General features: G+C 45.3%; 1 protein-coding gene across 10 annotated transcripts in view; it reads left to right on the forward strand.

Moving 5' to 3' along the window:
• Adarb1 (adenosine deaminase RNA specific B1) overlaps positions 1 to 20,040 on the forward strand; it is a 129,698-nt gene that overhangs the window by 67,881 nt on the left and 41,777 nt on the right. For 5 of the 10 annotated variants that reach the window (XM_052744583.1, XM_052744584.1, XM_052744580.1 and 2 more), the window contains one exon: positions 18,295 to 18,369. In XM_052744583.1, the coding sequence (XP_052600543.1) occupies positions 18,342 to 18,369 (28 nt within the window). In that variant the 5' untranslated portion in view covers positions 18,295 to 18,341. Of the gene's footprint in view, positions 1 to 4,918; positions 4,938 to 15,877; positions 15,914 to 18,294; positions 18,370 to 19,838; positions 19,882 to 20,040 lie in introns of those variants that run through there. The other 5 variants (XM_052744585.1, XM_052744581.1, XM_052744588.1 and 2 more) reach the window with 5 other exon arrangements.

Genomic DNA, 20,040 nt, shown 5'->3' on the forward strand with positions numbered 1-20,040 from the left:
CCAGATGAAAACTCTTGGTGACAGTCCCATGTCAGTCCCCTCTATTGAGTGGCTGCCACTTTGCCTAGGAAGTCCCCATGCTGAGCCCATGGACCCCTTCCTTCATCTCTGGTTAGCTGCTTGGCAGTTAGGCTGGTGCCTGGTTGCCCCTGGGCACTGCCTGCAGAATATGCATGCTTGATGCTCATGGCCAACTCCCTCACCAGCCTGAGGTTCCTTTTCCTACTGTCTTACCAGAGTTGAGAAGCTTTACCCCATGCTGATCACTCCAGGCATCTCTGTGTCATGCTATGACACAGGGCATGCTGTGTCATTTGTCTGATGTTCCCTGTGCATCCTTCTTGTCCTTGTTTGAACATAGGTTTCAGGAAAGTAGCCATGTGTTTTTGTCTCCTGTTGTTTCTTGAGCACCGAGGACATCCTGTGCTTAGTGGAATCCAATAAATATGAGTCAGATAAGGGGGGTGTTTCTCTGGTTTTCTTATTAGCAAATACTTCTGAGGTATGTTAATATTACATTGGAGAGGGGCTAGAGAAATGGCGCTGTGATTACAGAGGACCCAGTGCTGTTCCCAGCACCTGTATGGGTGGCTCACAACCATCCAGACCCAGGGTATTTAATATCTCCCTTTGACTCCTAAGGGCACCAGGCACACACACACACCCCAAATTTAAACATTTTTTCAAATATTATATTGAAGAATGTTACATTTTCTCACATGTTGGTTTTATGTAAATATCCAATGAATAACTGACTCTGAGTTTATAACTCAATAAACTCTCCCCCCACTTTATTCTTTTGTTTTGTTTTTGTTTTTTTTTTTAGACAGGTTTTCTCTGTGTAGTCCTGGCTGCCCTGGAACTTGCTCTGTAGACCAAGCTGGCCTCAAATTCACAGAGATCTGCTTGCTTCTGCCTCCCACGTGCTGGGATTACAGGCGTGTACCAGCACACCTGGCTTAAAGTGTTTTTTAATTTACACCCAGCCTGTGTGATTATCAGGGAAGCTACTTCTGGCTCACTAGATTACTACATTCTGCAGCAGGTTTTTTTGATTTTCATGAATCAGACTACTGTTTTAATGTTCCTCTTAACTAATCCTAAAGATAGAAGAAATTGGAAGGCAAAAAAAGAAGAAAATGGTATGTACAGAGGGACATATATTCTATCTGGAGACTATGGGATGACTCAGTGTTAATTAACATGTGCTAACCACACCAGTGCCACCATAGCTCTCATTCTGTGTGCCTTGTTAAAGTGCTAGAGTCAAAAATCACACAAGGCCTAAGAAAGGCCTAAGATACACCAGCTATGGTCGGGGAGATTTCGCACTGGTTTGTACTATCTGATGAGATCCAAATGGCTGCTGTGAAGATGAGTGCACACAGTACCGGTTTTGCTCACTGTTACCTGGATGTCAAGCCTCTCTTCTTGAATACAACAAGTGACTCCATATAACTGAGTGGGGCGCAAGAGCCTTCCCAGTTCCTTATTACAGTAACCGAGGGTCGCTTACTTTCCTTTTAAGTGATTGTCTTCTCTGTGGTTTGGTGTTATCCCTGCAGTTGCTTTTGACTCCGTGGTGAGAGCTGTACACCTGATCTTGACTGTGGCTTTAGATGTCCAGTGGATATTCAAGCACAGGCAAGTGGCCACAGCTAGGACTTTTGTCCCAGTGACTTGAGACAAGAAACTATAAGGCCTGCCACCTAAGTTGGAGATCGTGTGACCAGATGTTTTCCAAAACAGGTCATCTGCTCCCAAGGTCAAGTATCCTGGAGGCACAGTAAAAAACACAGCAGCAGCAAAAGAGGAGTCCCCCAACCCCAGCTCAGAAACGTTTGAGCTGTGGCCAGCAATCTTCATAGCATCATTCCCACAGGCTCGTTCCTTAGAGCTGTGGGATAGTTCTAGATCACTCTGGTGTTGGTGTCCATGCCTGCGAGACTACCTGGGCCCTCTGTGGTGCCTCTAGGCATTTGTGCTGTCTTATTCCTGGCAGCCCCTCCCACTCATGCCGACTGACTGGCAGGAGGCCTAGTGAGGTGGCAGGCTGGACACACAGCCCTCTTGGACTAACACTGGAGACTTGTCAGTGTTGCTACCAAAACTAGTCCCTAATCTCTGAAAGGATTCCTTTGTTTCCTATATATGGGACAGCCTTAAAGGTGCTTCCCACATACCCAGTCTTTCCTTAGATGTACTGTTTGTACCCAGAGGAAGATTGTCTTCTGTTTCCAAGTGTCCAAGGCTCCAACAGCCCCAGGGAGTGTAAACACAGTATAAAAGGCATTAAGGCTGAATAATTGCTTGTACTTATTAGGCTTGGTTCTAACTGCTCTTGTCTACTAATAACCCCTCTTTATATCTATGGAGTGTCTACCTCCAGTCATGGATTAAAAATGTTTGGGAAAATTGCATCTGGGCTGACCATGTATAGACTTTTCCTTGCTATTTCTAAACAATAGAGTGTGACAAGTATTCATATAATATTTGCGTTGTACTGGGTATGAAAAGTACTCGTAAGGCGACATAAAGTCTGTGGGAAGACAAGTGCACAGGTTATGCAGATACCGTGCCACTTAGATCAGGGACCTGAACATCTACAGATTCTGGTATGGGGGCATGTGTCTTGGATCAATCCCCTAAAGATACTGGATACAGTAGCCCTAGAATGATGGGTAAGAGTCCTGAGAGGTGGGAGTTTCATGGGTGGGAAGAGGCTATGCTGAAGCCAGAGCCCAGGTAAGTGGGTTCCAGACTGGGTTCCCCTGTCACTGACACTAAAACATGTGCTAACGTGGTTTGTACAGGACCTAATCAGGAAAGGAAAGTGTGATAAGGGGGCTCTCTGCCAACCTACCTAGGCTTAGGAGAATCAGCTCTGTGGCAACCCCTGTTGGTCTGATCCCCAGCAGGCCAGGGAGTAGGAACAGTGCGGCTTCTGCCTGCATCAGCTGATTACTACAGCTCCCTCTCAGGAGCTGAGCTCTGTACCCTCCAGTGTCTGAGCTTCCCCTGAAAGCAGGCTCCTCTCCTCTGCTGCCCATCTCAAGCCTGTCCTGAGAGCCTGCATCCCTTCTTCTCTGCCAGCCTTCCAGCATTCCTTTTCTCTGCTTTACAGCTATGACTGCCACCAGCCGTCTCTTTTCATCCTACCCTCTGCCATTCCACTGTAGGATATAAATGTGGATTCTGTGTGGCTCTCAGGACAAGTTCTAAAGTGTTGCTTCAGCTGGAAGAGCCCTTTCAAATCAGGCCCTGCTTGCCATCCATGATACTAACTCACTGTTGTGCCACCACAGAACACCGCAGTTTCAGCCTCCCCTTCCCAAGGGCTCTTGGTTCTTGCCTTTCTTAGCAGATACTTCCAGCCTCCCCTCATCTTATATGTGTCTTCTGAGGCCTTCCTGCCTGCTATGTTGAAAGTGTGGATCATGCATAAGCTAAGACTTCGCCATGCATGTTTATGAGCTGTTCTTATCTGCCAGCATTGGGGGTATCTCCAAGACAGCTGCTGCCTCCCTGGGCCTATTGTCTGTAGCACTCATCCCTGGCCTGTGCCTGATGTAGCAGGGCGGAGATTTGAGATAAGAGTACAGTGAGACCATCATATCTTGCCTAGATTTTTAAAACACTTCAATGTACTACTGATACAGTGTTTCTGTTCTCTGACAAATACGCCTTTAGAATGGAAAGAACATGTGGAAAGATGGATTTTTGTGACTGAAAGTTGGCAAAATAATAGAGATGCCTGAATGGAGTTGTAACCACATGTGTCTGGGTATTCTGTGGTAAGCTCACTCATGTTAGAATGAATAGAGGATCAAGATAGGATGTTTTCTTGATAGTAGTAACCTAAAGAAGTGTTGGCAGCTAGGTCGTAGCCTACTTATAGATTTTAAGAAAGTTTTAAAAGATAAAAACAGAACAAAAAAAAAGTGCAGCAGAGACATATAGCCATGAGATCTTACTTCTGGCCCTTTACAGAAGAAGCATGTAGAATCGGATTAAAAAAATAAAACATGTAATTGAAAGTATACAAAATTTGCCCATATTTCTTGCTGACTAGAGTACTGTCCTAGGCTAGGCTGGCCCTGTGTGTTAGTCCGCTAAGCATCATGGGAAACACAAAGGGGCTAGTGTCTAACCCAGTCCTTCAGCACCCATCATCAGTGCTCATGCTCTACACTCTTGAAGGAACCAAGTCAGCACTGGTCCCAAACACATGAACGAAGAGGAGAGGGGACACCTGGGAGACTGTGTGTTGAGGTGGTCTTGTCCCGAGGACTTTCTTGGGCCGGCCTCACCACTCACTGTCATGTTCATGACTTCTCTCACCTCCCTGTTCACCTTGTCTGCATTGTGCTTTGCCTTAGCCCATTTTTCTCCTGCTCTTTTATTTCACAGACTCTCCTTTATTGGTGCTTTTATTCATAATTGTAGGAATTTTTGTTGAAACAGAACTTTGATGTTTGTTACAGGAAGTGACTGTTTTCCCAGAAAGGTCTGTAGCTACTGCACTTCTCTCCTTTCTACCCAGTGCTTTGTGCTGGAATTGGGGGGGTTAACTGTCACATGTCACTTTCTGGGTGGTGTGTGAGGAAATCATTGTGCGTTTGGGTCCCATTCAGCCCAGTTCTGCTGAATTCTGAGGCTTGGTGAATTAGCCTGAGACAGAGGAGCAGTCAGTCATTCGTATCCTGCCGGCAGGGGTGGCTGTCGCCTCAGCCTCAGCTCTGCACATTGAAATGATCCTCCGTGTTATTGCTGAGTGACCAAGGGACGCAGAATGAGCTTGGGACTAGCAGGGACTGGCAGCCACTCATCAGTCCATATGGCATCGCCGGGCTTGGGGACTTTGACCACAGGCGCCTTCTTCAGCATCGTGGGGCGTCGGTATAAAAGGAGGCGCAAGAAGCGCTCTGAGAGGAAAGGTAATTACTCGGACATATAGGTGGAGTTTGCATGCCACACAGGAGCGTCTTCTGGGGTGGGCTGCCTTGTGGCTCAACCTTGCTGCTGCCGCTGCGTCTCGGCTTCACTGTTGATTTTAATGCCTCTCTTTGGCTGATACTTTATGGAATTTGGTAGGGCATGCTGACAAAGGAAGCTTTGAAAATGTGTTTGTAAGTGTGAGCAGAGGTCCTTTTAGCTTCTGTCTGTAGGGTGCTTTTGGAAAGATGTTTGTGAAGCTGTGGAAGTTTGAAGCTTTAGCATTACAAGACTTTTCTCTAGAGATGATTCATAATGACTGCCTTTTGCTGCCGCTCTTCATTAGTGCCTTTTTTGCCCTAAATTTGCTTATTTTACCGGGAGGACAAGACTGTAGCTGTCACTGTGGAAATATTTTCCTTCTGCAGAAGCAGAGGATAAATCCCCCACAATCAGCACCTGGCTTATTTCCATACCTAATTCCACTCAGTGTTTTAAGAAATTAAAATCCATAGTGTTTTTTTTTAAAGATTCAAAAGTTGTCTATTACTGTAAAAATTACAATCCATTGGCTTTTGGAGGGAAAACCTTCCACAAAAGCTATCAACAGTTACTGTCTTTCGTGTAATTGGAAATATTAGGAAATGTCCCAGTGAAACAATGCTTCTAGCCTGAAACAGCTGGCTGTGCTACGAGGCTCACTGCCCCTGCCTCTGCTTTCCTAGACACTGCCTCAGTGCTACCACCCCACAGGACTAGGGCATGGTGGTAATTCCTCAGGAAATCAAATGAGCTCTAGTTTTTAAAGGATGAAGATGAAATTAATTTCAGAGCCAGCAGTCTTTGTAGTTTGCCCAGTGTAGTGAAGACTGGCATACTTAATAGAATGTTGGGGGTAGGAACACATCATGGTCCCTACATGCTTGTAGGCGCTGTACCTGTGCCCTTGAGGGCACGTGATGTTTTTACTATTATGTGTATAGAACCAAGAGAGGCTCAAAAAAGCCCATTTAATTACCCACTCACTCTCATCTTGGAAGAGTCCAATCCTGCTAGTCTTTGTATCTTCAGTTAAGTTTTAAAAGATTGGAAGTCATAGTGCCAGTCAGAAACACGAAAGCAAAACTGTGGAGGCATTGATCCAATAGCCCAGTTTAGAAATGCCACTTGTTCTGCAGACCCTCAGCACAAGCCACCTAGCTGGGAGAATGTTGGGACATCCAAGCCTTATTCTGACCTCATTCTTTGGACTCACTGCAGTCCCAGCTCAGGGCACCCTCCTTAAGTCTTCTGGAGCTGTGTCCGCTGCAGGAAAAGCTCTGCTGTGAGGCTGCCTTCTTCAGGCTAGCATCTTAAAGAGCAGAGTATCACATGGTAGCAGCGAGGCCTGTACAGTATGGGACTTTGCTCTTGGCCATGCTTCTAAATAAGCTCATTGTCAGTTACTGAACAGCGTGACTGTGTCTGGTGGCACTTACTCTTGGTGGTTTATAATATGTCTTTGAAACTAGCAGAAACCCCTCTAAAACAATGGAGGCTGTTAAGATGATATATCCAATTACACCAAAGTTATTTAAGATGGAAAGTGTGAGCTTTTGAAATACCTTTCAGAGCATGTGTAAAGTATTCTGCTTTTTCTAAGACTGGGATAATGCATACCTTTTAAAATTTAGTTCTGTGTTGAAACTGTAGTGGTAAGCTGCTTGTTGAACTGTGACAACAATACAATTTCAGTGACTTTTCCCTCTCTCCTGCATTTCCCAAGTGGCTGCTGTGCCTGCCCCCACCCCCACAGGACAAACATTGGTTAGCTTGTGTGCAGCTTTGGAGGGTCCACCAACACAGCAGAAAGTCCTGTGGGAAGGAAAGCTGTTTAGTCTTGGTGTTGACCAGGCAAATGATGCTGGCTAAGGCCTGAGAGGAGTCTTTGGCGTAGTCAGACTGTGAGGCACATTAGAGCCTATTCAGGGGTCAGTCCCCAGCTACCATGTAAGGTGACTGGTGGGGTGAGCTGAAATTCAGAAGTGCTCCTTAGCTGTGTTTACCACCACCACCACCACCACCACCACCACCACCACCACCACCACCACCACCACCACCACCACCACCACCATCACCACCATATTGTATGAGTAAGGTCCCATGTCTGTGCCCAGTCCTTCTGCTTTCCCATTGAATCCTTTGTTTGTCCCAAATGTGAGAGCATCTTTAGTCTGTTCCCACTTCTTCTGCACATGTATGAAGAATGTTGTCAGGTGCTTTGATCATAGGCTACCCTCCTCTGCTTTGTTTCTGGGGTGGAAAGTTGGGGTTTTGCATGTTGTGGAAATGAGGCTCTAGCTCAGTAGAGACATGAACTCTGAGTCCTGTTGGAAAATAACCCTGAGACTCAGAGCAATCTTCCCTGCTCGGTGTGAAGAGGACAGCTGGTCATGGTGATCCGAAGCTTCTGTCATGAAGTTAGTCTCAGCTCTAGTCTGTGCACAGGGTTCTTTGAGAGATGAAGAAAGAACAAGGCAAGTGTTGGGATGTAGGATGGAGTGGCACTGACCCATCTGCACATCTACCCACCTGTCTAACAAGTACTCATTGGGAACTTCTGCATGCTGGCGTCAGAGGTTTGGACATTCACAGCACAGATGTAGAAACAGGACTTCAATAGTATGAGTGCTGGTCCTGACTCTCAGGCATGGGGTTTGCTCTGGAATGGACCATATGAACTTGTTGTGTGACTAGGGAGGTGGTTTCTGTGATTTGTAGCTGCTACGCTGTTTGTACAGGTGGGAAGGACATTCCCTAGGCTCTAGTGACAGTAGAAGACACGTAATCTGTGATATCAGCTATGAGAGGGCCTCAAGTGTAGAAAGTCGCCACTGACCCCCTTCAAACAGCACCACTTGTGGGTAGATAGCTCAGGTTTTCTAGCATGTGCTGTGGTAAATATGGAGTATGTCTCATTGCATTTATGCTGATGGCACAAATGAGGACCTTGATGCCCGGGCAAGAGGTCCTCTCAGAGAGGACGCATTCCATGGCAGCAGCACATTCCAGTTGAGCAGCTGAAGTCCTGAATCACACTTGGAATGTTAGAGAAATTGGATCCAAGATAAATCTCAGCAATGCCAGTTCCCAGTGTAAACGTTAATATTGAAAATACAGTTTTAGAAACATTTTCAGTGGCTTTGCTCCATTTAGTTGTGCCAGTGGGAAGGAAAACTAATTAAATATAAGCAGAATATTCTAGATTTTATATATCCAATATTCATACTTGCTAAGATTTTTCTGGAGACAGCTTTAACTTATTATGGGGTCTTAAACTACATATTAAGTATTTTATACTCTATTTCATCATTTGGTTATAGTAAATGTTCTTCCTAGAGTTAATGGTCTGGATTTGGTTTCCTCAATTAATTCATAGATGGAACTCTGGCTTATTACCCCATTTTGGTCATTATGTTCTTAAATAGAAGCTCCATGTTACATATGTGTCTGGAAGATAGCCAAAAACAAGTTGAACTGTGACTTGAATGTATTTATTTATGGATTATTTTAATTTTCCTGAGATTAAACAGCCAGACTTTAGGGATCTTCAGGTCATATGGCAGGCATAGCCAGGCTGTGTCTGCTAACCATGGTTAGCACCGTCCAGGATTCTATCACTGTCAGTCTCCTGACTCACCAAGAACAGTCACAGACCAAGGACATGAAGAACCATGATGGTACGCTCTGTATTGGCCTGGCTTCTTGCTGGAATTTGTTTAGAATTGACAGGAACACGCACTGTATACAGGCCATAGCACTGCTAAATGACAAGGACCCACTCAGTGTGGCCTTCACTGCCCCTTTGAGGAAGGTATGTCACTGCTCAAGCTAGGTCAGAGGGCCCGCGGGCCTTAGCAAGACTCAACCCAACTGTTCTCCAGCATCACCACCAACTGCCATCCTGTATAACTCAGGCTGTTAGTGGTATCTGGTGGAGAGGGACCTGAGCAGAGAATTTATGTCCCTCAGCAAAGGAGAGTAAAAGTAAAAGTGGAACACACTGCTTAATCTTGACTGTGTCAAGCAACTGCCTTTCCCATTGATCCTTTCACCTTATAAACCCTTCCAGATCAAGGACCTCAGTTTGCAGCCATACATTGTCAAGTATAGACTCAGTGCAAAGGAAGCAGATGTGGCTGATGTGGTCCTCTAAGGCACCTTGGTTCTGTGAGCATAGATGTGATCAGGAATGGGGGCACTCTGATTAGATCCCCACCTTTGTATACCTTGGGAAATACTTTGCTATGTCCTGCAGAACCAGAGGCCAAAAGCTCTGAGCACTTCGTGGGGTTTATAGGCTCTTGTCAGGGCAGGTGCTACAGAGGAGCCCAGCTATCTGGGAAGATCTGGGTCACCCAGAGGAGATGCTGGCTCTGGGCTTTTGAGGCCATCAGTACCTCCAGTTCCATCTTGACAAGGAGCCTGTGTGGCACTTCCTGGGGAGGGAAGTCATGCGTATAGATGATTTGCTGAATAAAGAGGAACTGGTGGAACATGGGGACTCTAGTCCTCACCATGGTTACCCATACTTGCCCTGTCTGTATGGGGCCATTGACTCTGCTGCTTCCTGACAGTCTTGGTAAACTCAGCCGGTGCTCAGCCACACAGCCCCAGTTATGTGTATCTCAACACAGTAGATGTGTGTTTACTTCGCCACAGTGGCTAGTCCACAAGTGAACAAATTGCTGTCCAGTTGGCACATTTCAGCAAAAATTTCAAAATAGAAATAATCGGTGGAAGTGCATGTTTTTCTCTTTTGGTAAAAAATGGTGTGTGGCCGTTTTAATGACTAGCCAATACTAGAAACAGCAAGCACCATCCAATATTCAGCTAGCATCCCAGGAGTTCCTTGGCCCTCCTGGCACTCTATGGGTTACTTTGAGGAAATAACTGGAGCAGTCACATGACAGTGTGAAGAGTTGGGGATCATGACTGTGGCTGTGTGTGCAGGCTAGAAATGTACCTCCATATCTAGCACAGCTATTGTAAGGAGGTGGACAGAGCTGTGAAGGGCAGAGCTCAGCCCCCACTCAGCCCATCTTCACTGGGCTATGCTTCTTATGGGCTGACAGGCATGGATGGGTGCTGGAAGAGAGTTAAGGAGATGAAGCTGCTTCATCCGTATGGGCTTCAGCTGTGGAAGGAGGGAAACAGTCTACAAGTGATAGACCCACTGTGCCAGGAATGGGAGTAGCACCTGGATGGGTTAATGATTGAAGTCTCTCTGAGCAAGTATTTGACTGGGCCTTGTTCAGAGAGGAGGCAGGAACTCTGCAGTAATCTGGAAGAGAGCGCTGCAGATCATGATTGGGAGAAATCACATCTAGGCTTCTAAGGGAACCTAGTATTTCAGAAAAACCCAGTGAAAAGAGCCAGAAGCCATTGGTGGGAGGTGCTTAAAGACCAGGTAGACAGATCCAGGATGTCAGGTGATGTAGTTGATTAGAGACTGGCAGGTGGAAGCATGGTCAGGGAAGCAGGAAGAATGGTGTATTCCCACTTCTTGGGGCAGAAAGAGGGTACTTATTGAGTGTTCATCAAAACAGCTTTCATCCTTGCTGGAATGAACCTGGTTTGTATCCAGCTAAAACATAAGGTGCCAGCACATTCCTGGCACTGATTGTGAGTAGGGAATGATACAGCAAAATAGGTCAGGGTTGCTCAGAGTCTTCATGGCAATTGTGACTCAAGATGAATGCATTAAGTCTAGCTGAGTGCCTCTAGCCTGGGACAAGAGCACAGTTAACAGAGCCCAGGAGGAAAAGCTCAAGTGGGCCATGGTGGGGCATGCAGGGATGTGTACGCCTGGGGGCTGTGCCTCTGGTTTACAAAGAGACCACCCGGACTACTGTGAGGACAGAGGCAGGTGGCTGAAAAAAAAATCTAAGCTCAACTTTGAGAAAACTGGTTGTGCAAGATATGGCACGAGAAGGAAAACACCTGGGTGGGCTATAGATGTTCTGCCTTAAGCATGTGCTACATGTCAGAGGTGGGACCCCTAAGATAACACAGGTCTATATGCATTTGTGTTGGTACAATTTCTACCCAAGTAAGCACTTTACTCAAGGTCCTTGGAGAGCCCAGCTCTTGCCAGGTCACTCCTTTCTCAGCATCCTCCCTTGCACTTGCCTCTGCCAGGCTTTACCCACTAGTAACTGAGCACTGTAAGTGCAGTTGGCATGTGACTGACCCACCAGTGACTCTCTGGCTCCCTGTGTGTAAGTATTGCATGATACTTTTGTTTTTAGTGAAGTAGAGGGAACTAGACCCACACCCTGCAGTGTTGTTACTTCTCTTCCTATGTTTTCTATTATCTTCACTGTTTGTCTCTCTCCTTACCAGATGTCTGTAACCTGCGCTGGGTCCTCCTGAGCTGATGCCTTTGGTGGTAGCTCTCTGTTGCTGCCCTTAGGCTTTCTTTCCTGCTCCGTGGGCTACTCTTACTAACACTCTACCTAGCGTGGTGAATGCTGTGCCTGGCTATCCCAAGTATAATTTCCCCACTTGCATTATACTGTAAAAACATACTTGCTTAAATGCTATGTCCAGTTCTTATTTGCTGACACAACCTGACTTCTCCTCCTTAGTATGTACAGACTCGGCAGGAGTTAAACAAGCATCAGGATACATGGGTGGTTTTCTAGAAAGGAAAGTACTTCCTTGAAAATAGTATCAGTTGAATATTTTTGGAAACCTTAGCGGTGTTATTTTGCTAGGTAGTATCAAAAGCAAAATCCCAGTCATGAAGTGCTTTGCATTTTCTGACACACTTGATTAACTTGGTGAAATTCAGTTTCCTCTAGGTGGTATAAGACGTTTTTTTATTTCAGGAACCACTTTAAATAATCAACTCATCATGTAGATGTTTTGTTTTGTTTTGTTGCAGTGGCTATAAAATTATCCTAGAGCTTACTGCTTGCCTGTGTAAAGACTAAACACAAATATTTCAGAACTCTGGCTTTAAATGTTTGTTTCATAGCTATTTAAGATAAAACCAATAATAGTCATAAAGAACATGTAAAGGTATTCTTAAAATCTGTATTTTCTTGAGGGAAAATAGAAATTGATTAAATCCATAATAATTATTAGTGAGTTTATGTTTGCCATTTACCTTTTGTACGTGGTACATACATGTGTATATGTGCACACGCATGTAGAGGCAAGATCCATGGAGAGTGTCTTCCTCTATTACTTTCCACTGTATTGTTTTGGGACAGGGTCACCCACTGAACCTGGAACTCGTCAGTTTGACTTCGCCAGCTTGCCGGGGAGCTCCAGGGATCTACCTGTCTCCACTCTGCCGGCACTGAAGTTAGGACACTGTCTGCTGCACCCAGCTTTTTATGTGATTGCTGGGGATCTAAACTTGAGACCTCATGCTTGCCCAGCAGAGTGTGTTCTTTACCAACAGAAGTGTCCCCTAGCTCGCCTGTTTGCCAGTTATCTTCATCTATAAATGTTTTAGTATACTTAGATAACGTTTTTACCAGCTCAGTAGAAAAGAGTCAGGTTCTGGTATGTCTTTGATATAAGCAAGTCATGTAGTCATGTTCTTTCTCTTTTAGTCTAGAATAGCTCTGTTACAGGGAGAGAAGGAGGAAGGCCTGCAGCCTCATCACCGTGGGGAGATGAAGGCTGCCTCGGAGGTTAATGGGGATGTTAATAGAAGTCTTTGTGCTTTTGTTTTACAGCATAAGAGTCTATAAAAAGATACATAACAAGAACCATTTACCCCCACCTAATTTAAAAATAAAATAGTGCCAATTTCATCACAGTCTTGTTTGGTAAGTGAGAAAGGACAGTGCAGATGAAGGGCTCATGTGTCAAGGGGAAGCTCATTTAGGTGTTCCTGGTTAAAGCATCATCTTTGCCAAGCATTGTGTCTGCATGTTCTGTGTTTTAATGCTTGGCTTTTCATTCCATCACTCGGTCTGTGAGCTGAGGCCCTTCAGATGCAGGGGCTCTTGTGTCCAACCTGGAATGCTCCCCACGGGTTACTGCTTTAGTTCAGAGTGGCGTGGTTATTCTAAACTTCTCTTTTTCTGCACTGCCATAAGAATCACTTTGACTAGTGCTGCTAAAGAAGCAAAGTCAGATTGGTAGCCAGGGCCCCATTAATGAGTTAAATGCAGGTCTCTGCTCTTTTGATGTGGAGTCAAAAGGTCTTCACACTTGCTGCCTCCCAGTGTTAGCTTACCTCTTCCTGCCCTTGGAGGCATCTTGAAAAATGAAGCAATTATTTTGAATGTTGCTATCAAATAAAGTCCATTCCTGGAATTTTCTTCCTTTGGGATTTTTGATGGGGTTTTAATTCTTGTTCATGGTTCAGACCACAAGAGCTTCTTTTCAGGCTGTAAGAAAGAGCCACATGAAATGCTGTAAAGCACTTTGGCATCTCACTCTGCTTTGTTTTATAACCTTTGGTGCAAGGGTTGGCATTTGTAGGTGCTGGCTTCTGCTCTGCGGGGATTTCTAGCTCTTGTTCTTACCACACAGGTCCCCCACCTGCCACCAGGCATAGCACAATTATTTTCTACTGTGAGACATTTTCCATGTCCTTTACAGAATTTCAGCGAGAGCAGGACAATGAGGCAGACTGTGCCAGCCGGGTGGTCCTCACCAGGCTGGGCTCTCCTGTGCCTTAGGACCCGGTACTGCAGCAGACATCTGAGTAAAGCCAGCTCCAACCTGCACCGACTGTTGGTTAGTTATGTAAAGACTAATTGTGTGCATTCTGCCTATCTTCGAATTAAAATGTCCTCTGAGATAATGTAGATCCCTGTGCAGTATGAGAACCAGTACTTAGAGCATGACGGCCTTTGTTTCTCTGGGATGAAGGCCCACAGTGCAATTGCCAGGTGGGTCATGTGGCAGTTTCATGTTTAGTTACTACACTCCTGGTTCCTTTACACTCCCTGCCACCTCGTCCTTTTCCATCCCTGCACTTGCCAGCAGGCACAGGTGTAGTTTCTCTAGTCCGCGGAGCACCTGAGCTGAGACGTTCTCTTCATTGTGCAACAGTGCTTAGTTCTCTTAAGCTACATCGTCCTCGTGGCCAGGCATGGTGGACATGTTTTCATGTGCTTGATTCCCGCCCATGTGTCCTTTGTGCAAATGGCTTCTTTCTGACTTTTGCCCACTTTCTTATTGGATATTTGTTTTACTGTTGACCGTCTTATCTACCCTCCTTGCTGGGTACGTGGTTTTCAGTCTGTTTCTCCTAGTGTGTACTTACGCAGGGCCTATAAGAGCAGTTTATTTCTAAAGTTCAGTGTATCAACTTTCCCTTTCCTGGCTTGCATTTGTACTGTCAGGTCTGACAGTTCTGCCTGGCCCTAGATTCCAAGCAGTTTCTCTTAAGGTTTTCCCACAAGTCTTGTGGTTCTGTGTTTTGCATTTAAGTCCCTGACCCATTTTGAGATCATGTTTGGATTCAGTGTGGGGCTGTGCCAAGGTCCTGTTTAGCCTCCACCTCTCCTGGCACCCCTTTGTGTTAAAGACTGTTCTTCTGCTGGCTGCTCTTGCACCCTTGTCCAGGTTGCTAGGCTTATCTGTGAAGGTCTGTTCTGAGCTCTGTTCTGTCTTGTGCTCTGCTGTCTGTCTCTTGCTGACTCTGCCCTAGCTTATCTGGCTGTGCCTCTACCCAAAGGGCTGAGAGTGTTATGCCTTCTTCGATTCCTCTTTTCCCAGGGGTGAAGTCTGTGTTAATTTCATTTCCTGACCACTCTGCATGGCTGTCATCCCTGTGTTGGCATCTGTGGACTGTCTATTCTCACTATTAGTGTCCTCCTGATTCTCTGGGTGAAAGGTGTTTTGTATGGTGTTTTAATTGGAACCTACCTGTTCATGTGATGTCACGAGACTCAGGATCTTGCCCGGTTCTGCTTAAGCTGACTCTTCCAAACTCTGTAAGAGGAAGGCGACAGCGCCTTACTACAAGTGGGGGGCAAGTCCAGCACCCTGCTGGGCCTCACTGCTTCCCACCTAAGAAAGTGCCTTGGTAACAATAGGGTTATGGTTGTTGTGATAAAACACCAGGACCAAATCAACACGGGAGGAAAGGATTTATTTCACTCACAGTTCCATATAACAGTTCATCATCAAAAGCAGAGAGGTGAGGACCTCAAACAGGGCAGGAACTTGGAGGCAGGAACTGATGCAGAAACCATGGAGAGGTGCTGCTTACTGGCTTGTTCCTCGTGGCTTGCTCAGCTTGCTTTCTTATAGAACCCAGGACCACCAGTCCAGGGGTAGACCCACCCACAATGGGCTGGGCCCTCCCCCATCAATCACTATTTAAGAAAATGCCCTACAGACTTGCTTACAGCCCAAACTTATGGAGGCATTTCTATATTGAGGCTCCCCCCTCTCTGACAACTCTAGCTTGTGTCAAGTTGACATAAAACCAGTCAGCACAGAAGGCCTCTTGCTGCCCCTTCTAGGGGTTCCAGTGGCAGCGTTAGGTGGCCTTTTGCTGGCAAGTAGCTAACAGAGTTGTCTCAGCCTAGTGGGAGTGAACTGTGACTCCCCTCTTGGGCTTGTCTCATTACACCCCTGCCTGAAACTCCAGGCTCCTTCTTAGAGCCCTACATGGATGGGGTCAGGCTGGGCTCTTTTATGAGCTTTGGTTGAGTAGACAGTGTTGTTTTTCAGTTTTCCTTCTCACCAGAGATAGCTACTTTTATCAGGGTTTTGTTTTCTTGTTTGATTGGTTGATTTTGTTTGCTTTGTTTTGATCTCTGCCCTTTGGTTTAGGCAATTTCCAACTTCTTCCACTCCAAGTCAGGTTAATGAGGCTTAAGGAAATTTCAGAGCTTCTAGGTAACACCTTGCTTGGCTTCTAGGGCACAGCATGTATAACCTGATCTGGTTGTCTTACTTCTTTTATTCTAAAATCTAGGGCTCTCAACTGTACATCACAGAACAGGAAGAAAAGGTAAAGTATATTTTCTGCATCTTGTACACACTGTATTTTGAGCATATTCCTATTCTCTTTTCTTGTCCCCTTCCTTTCCCATTGATGATCATCCTCTTCCCAACTAGCTGTTTCTACTTTTTTTTTTTTTTTTTTTTTGGTGGTTGGTGACCCAAAGAGTTTCATTAGGATTGTTTACAGGAACATGATTTCCTTACCAGTGGCTATACCACTGAAGAAAATGTCTCTCCCTCAACCACCAACTGTTAACTGCCTGTGAATCCTTAGGGGAGGGGGAGACCCCCTCATGAACCCCCCCATCCTGTTGGGGGTGATGTAGATGTTCCACCCATGACTAAGCAGTCAACAGTCATTTATTCTTGGTACTTTGAACAGTTATAAATCTCTGCAGTTCCACTGATCGTTGCAAAAAGAAGCCTCTGTGCCCTCTGCCTGCCTTATGCCTCCTCTAAGCAAACAAGAGCTTTCTGTCCAGTTTCCATTTTACCACATAGTCTGGGTTTCTCAGAGGTGTCTGTTCCCTGTCCTGTTATTTTCTCTCTTTGCAGTAGTATAGTCCAACCTCTGGCCAAAACCTGTCTGAATGAACAACTATATCCCTGTTTCCTGAGCTTACCCCTTCCTTCCTAAAGGTGCCTGCCCCCCTGCAGTGTTCCCTCACTTGATACTTCACCAAACCCCCCCCTTTCTCTTCAAACTTTCCACAGTGGTTTGGGCTGGTGAGATGGCTCGGTAGGTAAAGGTGCTTGCTGCACAAGCCTGCGTTCATTTCTGGATCCGCATAAAGGTGGAAGGAGAGGACCATCTCTACAAAGTTGCCCTCTGACCTCCACAGCCACATAACACTTTACGTAGTGAGGACACTGAGTCATCCAATGCAGAGCTGTATAAAATACACACCATTGCATAGTAGGCCCACATGTCCACCCCTGCAGAGTCACCAGCCCAGGACTATTTCTCTCTCTGCTTCTTTTCAAACGACACTGAACTACTTTGAAGTCCTAGGCATCATCATTTCATCTGTAAATACTTCAGTATGTACCTCTAACAGATAACTACTGTTTTCACACCCATGCCTGTCAGCAAATGTTCCTCAGCATAATCAGCTATCTGGACAGTACTAACATTTGCATTCCTCAATTGTAAAATCTATCTGATCCATTTTAGGTTCTTATGGTACCCAGCGCTGCTTTAAGCATAATAGATACTCAAACTGTATCTTAAAATAATGAATTAATATAAAGTGATAATGCTTTATAGCTCCCTGGAAAACTTTCTTTTTAAGATTTATTTTATATGTGAGGATATTTTGCCTGTTGTGTATGTATGTCTATGTACCATGTGCATGTAGTGCCATGGAGACCACGGAGGATATGTATCATATCCCCTGGGACTGGAGTTACAGTCAGTTTGGAGCTTCCATGTGGGTACAGGGAATCAAACCTAGACCCTCTGAATATCATTCAGTGCCTGTAACCATTGAGCCATCTCTCAACCCCTTGAAAACCTTGAACAAATGATTCTATGTAGAAACTCTATCCTGCAAGTGCTGTATGAGATAATATGTCCTACCTAGTATATTTAATCACCATTTTCCTAAAAGCAAGGAATTTACTTTATTGATATTGGTAAAACAAATTTGTTTACAAAGGAATATTGGTTTCAAAATTTGCAAATCTTTTTCTCTTATTTCCAATTTATCAGAAATATTTGGGAAGATGAAAACATTGAATTTGTTGAAAATTTTCTTTAGATCTTTTCTTGGTTTCTCCTGCTAATGAAATAGCAGTTGTGTGTGGTGAAGGAATCGTGTTAGATTAAATTGCATTAGATTTAAGCTACTGTACACATTTTGCTTTCCTGTGATGTGCTGTTGGGTGCGTGGAAGTGTGGGTAAAATACTTAGGATGTCTTATTATGTGACATCACTTTTTCACCATTCATAGACCTACTAGGGCAGAGCGAGGCTAGATGGCAAACAGCTGGAGCTTGTTGTCTGTGATCAGCCATGATACAGCTGTTGACAGCAGGCTCTTATGGGGTAGAATTACCACCTTGTCGCTGGTCCAGAACCCTTAGTGGCCCTTTGCTCCCTGGAGTAGACCATGAAGTTCCTGGATACTAGTCCTAGGCTTCCTTTTTGGTGACCCCTTTCTCATTTCCACTGTCTCTCCACATAAGGCAGCTAAGTCAGGTGTCCTGGAGTATGCTGAAGGAGATGAAAAAGACTGAAAATATTCCTTCCCAAATTACAAGCCCGATACTTTTTGTGATTTTTGTGGTTTTTTTTTATTGCAGTGAGGTGCTGATCAGCACACAAAGAGGCCATACCTCATTTTGCTAGGATCACACACTAAACATTGTTTCTTGCTGTCTTTCAGACAGAAGTGGTCTCCGCCAGTCAAGAACCCCTCAAAAGCATTTTACCATGGATATAGAAGATGAAGAGAATATGAGTAAGATCTAGGCCTATTACATAGTGCCCAAGTAGTTCATGCCCCATTAAAATATTAGTGCTTTTGTAAATTTCATTAATAAGACCTGTTTGATGTTTCCTAAGATGTGGGCTATCAATATTTACTGTGGACATTTTCCTTACAGCCACCTATCTAGAGTTTTCATTCCTCATTATCATCATGGGACCACCCTTTTTATTCCAGAAATATGCCTCTAGGTGCCTGTCTCATAATGCTGTGTGGCTTCATGTGAAGTTGTGGTTCTTGTAATAAAGCTCTGAACTTTCACCAGTATAAACTCAAGAAAACCTTTTTGATTGACTCAGATACCTGGTCACTGGGATAAGAGTTCATAAAGGTCCCTTCAGACACAGTCGCTGCTCCTGCATTGGAGGGAAGGGAGTCCACATGATCTTAGTCTCGGAAGACTGGAACGCGATTGGTGCTAGTGTGAACCAAACCCTCACTGGGGTTCCTTCTGCTCTCCACACCGTCTTCCACGGGGCTGCGGGGATGGGGCCTCAGGCACACCGACGTTTCCTCCCTTGCCGTTCGTTCTCTGTGAGCCACCAGTCACTTCTTCCACCCACCTCAGTCCCAGAGAGGAGCAGGTCTAAAGGGGAAGTTGCCTGGAAGAAGGCACTTGTCCATCTAAGGTGCTCTCTCTGTCTGTCTAAAGGAAGAACATGCAGCTGCACAGCACAACCTCATTTTCCTGGGGGTGGTATGATGGTGAGAACCAGACTCGGCACGCTCTCTATGGCTCAGCCCAGTGGCAGGGACTGTTGCTCTGCAGTTCTTGGACACCCAGAGCCTAAGAGCACTGTGTGAGGCGAGTCTGTACCCCACCGCTGGGCTGGATCTGGGGTGGGCTGTGCAGCAGACATCCTCTACCCTGAGAATGACCACTGGCTGGCATGAAGCAGCTGCCCAGTGCCATTTTGAGTAGTGTAGCTGGCATGCTTTGCCTCTGCTGATGCCAGCTGCTTACAGCTCACTGGTCGCTTCTCCTCAGTTCTGCTCTTGAGCTGTTTTAAGCTGTGGTTTTGCTGGCAGATCTACCCATCACGCTCAGTGTTGTCAGGTTTTAAACTCCACATTTCAGACCGTATTGCCAGTGCCAGCCCAGGAACCCCTACCCCAGGGAATATGTGAAGGTGTCCCCAGAACTACCTGCTGGCTGGGGACTGTGGATTGTGTCTCCAGCTGTGGCCATCACCATTGAGCCTTGGGTAATTTAACTAAGGAAGGGTCCTCCTGAATAATATTCCTGTAAAAAAAAAAAAAAACTTTGGGGTCTAGTGCAAACTTAAGTGTCAGGCCTCTATCTCTTGTGATTTTAAAAGCAGTTAAAGTTCTGCTGTGATGCACTTCATATTCTAAATGCAGCAGGGTGGTATGCAGAGTGCCTGCTTCAGCAGAGAGTAGGCTCTGTCTCTAATTGGAGTATTTTATTTTTGTTTGCTCAGGAGCATTTTTTGATAACATGTGATTGGTACCTTTTCTTCTGAAGTGAGTACGAGTTGAGAATGATTTCAACTGTCACAGAAAGTGTATTTTTTTTTTCTTATAATCTTAACCGTTAACTTAGCTCTGAGGGTGTTTGGCTGTTCGTCATCATTAATGTTTGGCTAACTGTGTGCCAGAGTGCCTTGTTGATGATGTTTGTTT

Source organism: Peromyscus californicus, unplaced genomic scaffold (genome assembly GCF_007827085.1).
Source record: "Peromyscus californicus insignis strain IS unplaced genomic scaffold, ASM782708v3 Scaffold_19__1_contigs__length_69161282, whole genome shotgun sequence".
Taxonomy (NCBI): Eukaryota; Metazoa; Chordata; class Mammalia; order Rodentia; family Cricetidae; genus Peromyscus; species Peromyscus californicus.